The 10000-nt window shown below is 36.9% G+C and overlaps 1 protein-coding gene across 1 annotated transcript in view; it reads left to right on the forward strand.

Moving 5' to 3' along the window:
* Positions 1 to 10000, forward strand: part of LOC135221917 (putative neural-cadherin 2) — a 267766-nt gene that overhangs the window by 205900 nt on the left and 51866 nt on the right. The window contains 1 exon segment of the mRNA XM_064259941.1: positions 4761 to 4936. Within this exon segment, the coding sequence (XP_064116011.1) occupies positions 4761 to 4936 (176 nt within the window).

The following is a 10000-nucleotide window of genomic DNA, read 5'->3' on the forward strand; positions in this document are numbered from 1 at the left end:
TTTTGCATGAAAGATACAAATTCTTTTGTTGCTGCGAGTTAGATCACCATTCTGGGAAACTGTAGGTTGCAAGGCCAAACGTCTGAGAGAAAGCTAAATAGTTTCGCGTCTTATTTTTACAAGTTTTCGAAAGACATTCCTGTAGCATAATCTTTTTTGTCCTAGATTTTATATACATCCTCGCATATTTTTAACATGAATTATGTTTGTAACTCTGCGTGTGTGTGTGTGTGTGCGAGCGCTTGCGCTCCTGCACGTGTGTGTGTGTGTGTATGTGTGCATTTCAAATAGATTTCGAAGAGAAATAAGTAAACAGAGACATCTTATTCTAAAGTGCTGGGAGAGCCCTTTTAAAACTCATTGCATTCAATTGATTTGCAATAACTCCCAGCCGTTCACCACAAATGTTTGTGATTGTATATGACAGTACTGTATTTCTTTCCTTGGGACTTATATTTAATCTCTTGTCTAGAAGCTTAGTCGACAGGTAATGATTCTGAATAATGGGTAAAAACAATGCTAATTGTTTATCTTAAACCTCTTGGTAATTGATAGTTATAGTCAAATACATGCAGAAATGCACAACCATTATACATCCACTGTTATATACTGAGAACAAGATTAATTGTTTATGGTAGTAAAGCATTGCGAAGAAGCAGTGCATTACTACACTTAGCAATTCTCCTTCTACTGTAATAATTATTTACATTTTCATCTGTTTATATGTTAATTTGATTATTTATCTGTTTTATAACAACTGATTTCATTTTTCTGTATTTCATTTTATCTTTTGTAAATTCTTTCAAATGGACACCATACTCTTTGGAAGCCTGAATTTCAAGTCAGTGGCTCCTGTAGTGCTTGGGATGTTCTTCTTAGATTTTTGGATTCAGTTTCCGAACAAAGTCCTTCGTATTAACGATAAGAGAGTAGTTAAATTCCCGTACGCAGAATATAATCTTACGATGAATTTCTTTTAATTTACATACCTGCAAATAAAACATTGCCAACCATTGCGTTTCGAGAATAGAAACACTTTATTTTTCATCTTTCACGAAATTTGTTAAGAATAAAAGGGAAAAATAAGTCACCGATAAATTACAGTACCTCAGGCGACATCTTAGAGACCGACAGCATAATCTGTAAAACATTCTAGTGGCAAAGTGGTTGTCATTTCAATCGGGACTCATGATAGAAATCGTAGCGGTTAAGGAAAGAGAAGGTCGGCCACATAAATATAGATAGAATATTTAATGGAAGAAAGAGAGAGAGAGAGAGAGAGAGAGAGAGAGAGAGAGAGAGAGAGAGAGAGGCCACTCTTTTGCAGATGGACGTTTTCCCCACGCTAATTTTGTTATCACAATGGCATACACTTACCAATTCACGTTTACTTATTTATTCAGATGTACCTGATGGAAAAACGCTCGTGAGTCGTAAACAATATAACTAGAAGAGGAGTTTCTGGTTAAGGAAATTACTCGCTCTGCATACCAGATAAGACATTGAGTCTGCATAAATCACATTACTCTTCTCTGTTGCGCTGGTACGTAGATTCCCTTGATTTGGAATTACTTCTCTGGGAAATAATGTATTTCTAAGGCCGTGCCTAATGATCTTCGTCTATTATGCATATTCTCTTTCTCTTATCCCCTCTTTCGTTACGCATGCACACAAATATGTATATATATATATATATATATATATATATATATATATATTATATATATATATATATATATATATATGTGTGTGTGTGTGTGTGTGTGTGTGTTATATATATATATATATATATATATATATATATAGATATATATATATATATATATATATATATATATATATATATATATATATGTGTGTGTGTGTGTGTGTGTGTGTGTGCTTAAAAAATTACAGTAGATGCACGTGACTTCATTAAATAAGCGAGTACCACAGGAAAATGATAGTCAGAAATCCAAGCGCTTTTGTCTTTACTAAGACATTGTCAAGGAACGAATGAAATACAATTGGTGAGAAAGTTATCAAGTAAACAACAGATCAAAAATACCAGATGGCTAATTGTCAAAAGGGTAAAAGTTAAGAAGGTAATCCAGGATTATCGGAAATCACACGGTCACATACCAAAAACATAGATTTAACCCTAACAGAAACTACAAATTATCTGTACAGTTCAAAACATGTAAAAACTGAATATATTAATTTTTTTGCTTATATCTATCTACAACTATTGTCATTATGAAGGCATCAAGTTTAAATAAACCAAGACTTAAATTTAGAACATCTCCATTATTTGAATTGATGAAACAAGATTCATTGATATTCCTTTTAACTGTGTCATTACATGGGATTAAGGCTCTTGCTTGACTCCAGTTGATAGGATGATCTAAATCTCTCATATGTACGAATAATGCATTCAATATTTGCCCAGTTCTCACAGAATATTGGTGCTGTTTGAGACGTTGTGAAAGAGACTTACCGGTCTGTCCGTAATAGACTTTATCACACTTTTTGCAAGGAATTTCATATATGCAGCCTGGAAGATCTTTAGGAGAATTTTTTATCACTAAACTCTCGACATTAATATTACTGAAAACAACATTTATGTTAAAAAGCTTTAAAATTCTAGGAATATCTAAAAACCTTTCATCATAGGGTAATTTTAAAATGTTATGCTTACTAAATTCAAGTTTGTCATTAGTTAAATAGAATGTTTTTTTTAGCTCTTTTCCATGCCACATCTACTAAAGTCCTTGAGTATTTAAGTTTCAATGCAATATCATAAATAGTTTTAATCTCAGCGTCAATAAACTGCAGGCTACAGACACGTAAAGCCCTTAGGAACATCCCTGAAAAAACAGAGAATTTAACATTTTGATGGTGATTGGAGTAGTAATGAACAAAAGAGGCAATGGCAGTTGATTTCCGAAAGACTGAAAAGGTGAAATTTCTATCATTTCTATGGACATTTGCATCAAGAAAATTCAAATTACAATTTCTTTATACAGTAAATTTTATAGAAGGGACTAAATTATTGAGATTATTAAGGAATTCCTGGAGATTTTCGTGAACTGGCCAAATACAGAAAATATCATCCTCATACCTAAACCATATAACTTTTTGGGGCAAAATTCTTGGTAAGAGTTTTGTCTCAAAAAATTCCATGTAAATATTGCTAAGGACAGGAGATAAGGGATTACCCATAGCCATGCCAAACTTTTGTACAAAAAATTCCCCATTAAAACAAAATTTACTATCTTTGATACATAATCTTATGAGACTAATGAGGTTTGCTACAGTTAAGGGAATATCATGACGTTCTAATTCATCCTCCAAATATTCAAGTAAATCATCTATATATATATATATATATATATATATATATATATATATATATATATATATATATGTGTGTGTATATATATATATAGTATATATATATATATATATATATATATATATATATATATATATATATATATATATATATATATGTGTGTATATATGTGTGTCTGTTTGTGTGAGAGAGAGAGAGAGCACGTGTTTTGTGCATGGTGCATAATTAACGTCTTCCAGTCACGTGATCTGATACTTAATCCCGGATTGGTACGTTCGCCGATTCTAAATTAAATGCAAATATATCACTGTGGAAGTACTTCTCTTGTCAATAAGGGCCGTTCTCCTGTTATAAACAGTTTGGGTATATTTCTCATGTACCAATTCCACTAGCTAGAAGTGACTTTCAATATTGTTATTTTCGGTCAAAGTGCAATGGATTCAGGCTTAAACTTTATGATCTTTTGGGATGATTTTTATTTCGTTTGGGAAGCTTTCTTGTTTTTGTTTTGTTCAATTCCTAGATTTCTGTTAATTTTTTCTAAGTCAAGATGAATATTTGTATCCTTTGAAAATTTAATCTTCCTTCTATTTCATGTATTAATAAAAAGGAAACTTTTAATATTCAATTTAAGTACGCTACGAGGCGTCAGTAGAATTGATTTCATTCTTTTTCATGTTCTTGCGGTAATGTTAGAGCATAGAGCAAGCAGTCCAGACTTCCTTAGTTTTTTGCTAAGGAATATTTACTCTCCACAGCGTTATCCCGAACTTTAGCTGCATAATAGCTATGTTCGAGCAGTAAACATAATTCGTATTACTGATGGCAGTCTCAAAGACCTGCGGTTCACCTGTGAGGGACTTCAGGTTACAAAGAAAAATCGGCTTTGTATTTTACTAAGATAATACTAATGATATTGATAATAAAATAACCATTGCATATTCCCACAAGTAATGATAATCAGAAAAAGGAAACGAGCTCTTGGTAAAGCTGTAAATGAATCATCTGACAGCGTCGCATAAGAGCACAGTGATAGGCCAGTACTGAAGTGACATGAAGATTATATTGTCAAACACCAAGTGATAAATTATTGCCACAAGAATATGTCGTCTTTTATATTATGAAAATAGATAATTTGTTATTTATTCACAAATCATAATTCTGACAATAATAAATTAAAAAATATCCTCAACATGGCGAAAACTTAGTAAATACTGTTTACATTAATTAGACACGAATATTGAAAAATTAAGAAGGAAAGTCTACATATATAATAATAAGAAAGATGAGAAATATATGCTACAAATACTTAGATTACACAAGAATAGAGTAATAAGCAGTAAAGGGAATTACGCAAGAATAATCAAGAAGAAAAAAAGGAATGTATAACCCAAAATCGAACGCATATCTCGTGTTGTATTTCCAGGCACAGGCACAGTGGTCGTTCGCCTGACGGACGAAAACGACAATTCTCCGCGACTTGCTCGACAATACTGGGAGCTGGAAGTGGACGAGACGTGGGGGGCCGGTCCCCCGAACAACATGACCCTCCTGGAGATGACAGCTGCAGATCCCGACACGAAGAATCACTTCTCTTACAAGGTATTGTACTGCTGGTTTTCGGTATTGAGAAGTTAACGTATCTAAGTGTACGTCTGTGAATGTATGTATGTATCTATGTATCTATATACATATGTATGTCACCAATAAGTCACCAAGCTGAGCTGCACGTGACGAACATATATGTAGATGACCACAGGAAAGAAGAAAACCAAAGACCATGTCTCAAGCGCGTACACTTCTTCAGGGTCTTTGTACCCCCAAAGAAGTGCATACAAAACACGAAAGTGCTTGGTATATATATATGTGTGTGTGTGTGTGTGTGTGTGTGTGTGTATACATATATATATATATATATATATATATATATATATAATATATATATATATATGTATATATATATATATATAGTACACACACACACACACACACACATATATATATACCAAGCACTTTCGTGTTTTGTATGCACTTCTTTGGGGGTACAAAGACCCTGAAGAAGTGTACGCGCTTGAGACATGGTCTTTGGTTTTCTTCTTTCCTGTGGTCATCTACATATATGTTCGTCACGTGCAGCTCAGCTTGGTGACTTATTGGTGACACATATATAATATATATATATATATATATATATATATAGATATATATATATATATCGAGCTACAAATGTCCTTTAATATCTAATTCGCTCTACCTCGGAATTAATATATTTTCATATATGTTTAACCGAAGGGGAATTCTTAGGCAACAATAGAATTGGCGGCCAACGGGCATGAACCATCGACATCTTCAATTCCAGGACTGGCAGTGAAGCCTTAGCCAGTCCTGGAATTGAAGATGTCGATGGTTCGTGCCCGTCGGCCGGCAATTCTATTGTCGCCTAAGAATTCCCCTTTGGTTAAGCATATATGAAAATATATTAATTCCGAGGTAGATCGAATTAGATATTAAAGGACATTTGTAGCTCGATATATGTATATGAATCACGGTAATGTGATATGACATATATATATATATATATATATATATATATATATATATATATATATATGATATATATATATAGATATATGTATGATATATAATAATAATATACATACTAGCTGACCAACCACCCGCTGCCTGGGAAATCTCTAAACTTGGGCTTGAGGGGCATCGGGAGTGTCTAATCATACCAGTGACCTTGAAAACTATAGATTTGACTCTAATATCTGTCATTTCTTATATTTTATATTTCACCACTTCTAAACTCCCCTCCTATCAGGGCGAACTTGGACTTAAAGGGCATCGAGAGTGTCACTATTCATCTCAGTGACATCAAAAACTATGGATTAGTTACTAATATCTGTAGTTTTCAGGTATTTTTACATGTTGCCACCTTCCAACTTTTCTCACCACCCCACCTTCTTATTAGAAATGTACTTGGACTTAAAGGGCATCAGGAATGTCACTGTTCATCTCTGCAACTATCAGTATTTTTTGTTGTTTTTAAATGTCACCAGCTTCCTACTCCTTCTCACCGCCCCTTCTTCCTATTGAGGCTGAACTTGGACTTAGAGGACATCGGGAGTGTAACTATTCATCTCAGCAACCTCGAAAACTATGGATTAGACTAATAAATACGCATTGCAGCATGGGTCCTAAAATGGAGAATCAACTCCTAAATTGTATAGTTCCAAAAATTGTATTTTCAAGAGCCCGTGCTGACATAAGGCCAGTTTAATAAAAAACAACAAACAACGTGGATTTGTTTCTTCAGTATAATTAATGTCTATACATACTACGCCAATCCGTACGTGTGTGTCTGAGCTTAGCCAAAAAGTTGGAGTGAAAATACACATATTTTTACTCCTTCATTTCGTAAGAACACATTTTTTTTTTTCGTGTGTAACAGCGATAATCTGTAGATATTAAACTCGTTGTTTTGACCCACCGTCGTCCAGCCTCTTTCACCATTTACTCTTATCTAAATTTGAAAGGATCGTCGTGCGTGTCTTTTCTTTTCTTTATTTGGGAATAAAACTCCGAATTCGAGGAATTAGAGCTGAGACTACTGTCTCTAAACTAAGAGAGAGAGAGAGAGAGAGAGAGAGAGAGAGAGAGAGAGAGAGAGAGAATTGTTTGTATAACAAAAACACGTGTCAAAGACTCGTTCGTTTAACCTTGAAATTTATGAAAGGTTTTGTTAGCACTGAAGTTTTCAGTCGCTCAAGACGAAAGGTAAATTTCGTTGGGTTGAAGAAACAAATGAAACATTTTTGCGGGCCTAGGTCAAGCTCAAAGGATTACAAGTACCATTCGACAGGCCTACAGCTAGCCACCAGACTCTGTGGTGAAAGAAGATGAGAATGACCAAGAGTGGATTGGCAGCTGGCAGACACAAGCAAGTGGAAAAGAGAAAAGAGCCGCTCGATTGCCCGCTGGATCGAACCTTAACAATCGTGAATCACCTTGCCTAAAACCTCAGAAGAGATGTCAGTCGTTATTCACAATTTGAGCTCTTTGGTGAAGCTAGATATTCGAGTTTCTCACGGGCTCCGGCCCTCTTGCCTTCCACGATCACCCATGCAAAATTAGACATAAATTGGCTTACGGGATTACCTGCCTCTTTCAACACCTCGATGTTCTTAAAGGCGAGAATTTCGGGCCTTTTATAAAAAGTTTCGAAACACAACCTGAATGTCAAATTGAAGTCTCTCCCAGTCGCATGTACTATCAACTCCATTAGTACGATGTCTCCTGGGACTAATCGACACTTGCAGCAGATATGCTGAGGAATTTGATATCCTTTACAATGAAATCAAGACCCAGAGCATGTCACTGCTCCCAAAATCGCTTAAGCATATTCCAGAACCACAAATTTTCCTCGAAAACCATTGTCGGGAATTCATGCGTGAATTTCCGTATTTGGGCCACGTCGTCACAGACGACCTAAAAGATACTGCAGACATAGAACACAGTCGTCGTAAACCATGTGCAACTGGCAACATGATTTGAGGGAAGTTTGCATTTTTTCACCCAGACAAGAAACTGCTGCTCTTCCGCTCGTACTGCTACTGCATAATAGACGCTCCCTTTGGACGAACTATAACCGAGAGGCCATGAGACGTATCACCGCTGGGCCCAATGACATTCTGAGATGCCCCACCAATACACCTCGCTACCATTCTGCATACGAAGATGATAATTTGCAAATCATTGTCCGGCAACAAAGTCCAGTCTGATCACGCGACAGTGTGAAGAATGTGGGTACCTTGGTTGCAGGCGTGACCCCTTTCTTATATTACCGGAAGGCTTCATGGTAGTTGTAAGTTAGTCATAAAATAAATCAAATCGTGTAGAAGAGGAAAAGTTTAGTGTGTGGAGAACGGACGCTTTGGATGTCTCTAGCGTTTTTTTTTTTTTTTGGTTTACCAAAAAAAGAAGTTATTTTCGCCCTTAGTGCTTATACCTCTCACAGAAGGCAATGCATTAATAGTGTCTCTGCGTAATACCCGGCATGTAAGCCTGATGGTGTTGTGTAATTGCAGATACATTAATCTCCATCTCCCCTAATCAGTGCCTACGAAATCTTTCAAGATACAGCTATTCGAGGTTTATTGGCATATGGAAATGGGTGAAAATGTGCTGTATATGTGTTGGTGCTTGACCCTCCCTTGACCACAAAAATGTCATCCGACCAACTTCCAACCCTCGCGCCAGAAACCCTGGCACCTGACGGTACATACCTATGCCTCACACAAATTCAATGCTCGAAAACGATTGTCATTGTACAGTATCAATCTAACCGTTCCAACGTCGAGTCTGCTTACAGTCCGTCCGTGCTGCCTTCTCCCATGAGGAAATTAATGTTACATATTCAAAATGCAAAGTCTTGTTACCAGATTCCATTCTTTGCGAGCAATTGGCGAAAAAACTTATCCTCTCCATAATATCACCTAGAGGCTAAGGACCTACTCAGGACCTGCTCAGTGGAAATCTACTCCGATGACGCTTTCATCATACCCCAAAAGTGACCTGCTGATCTAAGCCTTCCTGCAGTGTACAATGCAGCAGGAAATGCCATCCAAGCATCAAAGTCTCTCTCAGAAAAAATTGAGGAAACGAATAACAATCTTTCACTGATCTGGGACGCGATCAGGGACCCCTACAGGAATCATTCGACAGTCTTATAGCGAGCCACAACACTCCTTTGAATTGGTTAACGGTGTAAGGATGAGGTGAACGTACCCTCCCAAGTAGGAAAATCCCACTCTCCCACGGATGAAGCACCCGCATCATCCAAAGACCTATCGGAGGGGTCTGATAGACTCCCAACCTCCCTAGTGCCTCCAGTGGAAGATAGATTCTCAGTGTAGATCACCAGCCCTCGTGAGTCTTCCGACCCTATTTCCCCCCCCTCTCCTTCCCCAACCCCCTTTAGTGGATGACGATGAGAATGATCATGAGAAGATTGGTGGTTGCCAGACACAAGTGAGTAGAAAAAAAGAAGAGCCTCTCGTTTGCCTGCTTGACCGAACCCCAACAATCATGAATCACCTTCCCCGAAACCTGAGAAGAGATGTCACTGTCTTATTCGCAATTTGTGCTCATTAGTGAAGCTAGACGCCATAGTAGAGACAGTCAAGTTTGCCACTCTTATCTCCCACGATCTCCCATGCAGAATTAGACAAAGTGGCTTACAGGATCACCTGGCGGTTTCAACACAGTCATGTTATTAAAGGGGAGAATTTCGGCCCACTATGAAAGTCTTAACCCAATAACCGTTTTCTATGAGAAGCATCCTTGGTGCCCCACCTGTCAGCTAAAAGTTCGGTCAGCAAACATTTACGCTACCAAGACTGTCGGCAAAAAGTAAAAAACACATGGCAACTACTCTCCAGGGCGCACTATCTTTTGAGGGCTACGTCTCTCTCTCTCTCTCTCTCTCTCTCTCTCTCTCTCTCTCTCTCTCTCTCTCTCTCTCTCTAGGTTCTGTATCATGTTTCATATATTTTAACTCATAAGTATATCAACATACATGCTGCCGTTCCCTTTAACCACTTTCGTGTTTATAAGTCTGCTCTTTCCAGACATGATGATGATAATAATAATTTATCCCTTGAC

The sequence above is a fragment of the Macrobrachium nipponense genome, chromosome 3, assembly GCF_015104395.2.
Source record: "Macrobrachium nipponense isolate FS-2020 chromosome 3, ASM1510439v2, whole genome shotgun sequence".
NCBI lineage: Eukaryota > Metazoa > Arthropoda > Malacostraca > Decapoda > Palaemonidae > Macrobrachium > Macrobrachium nipponense.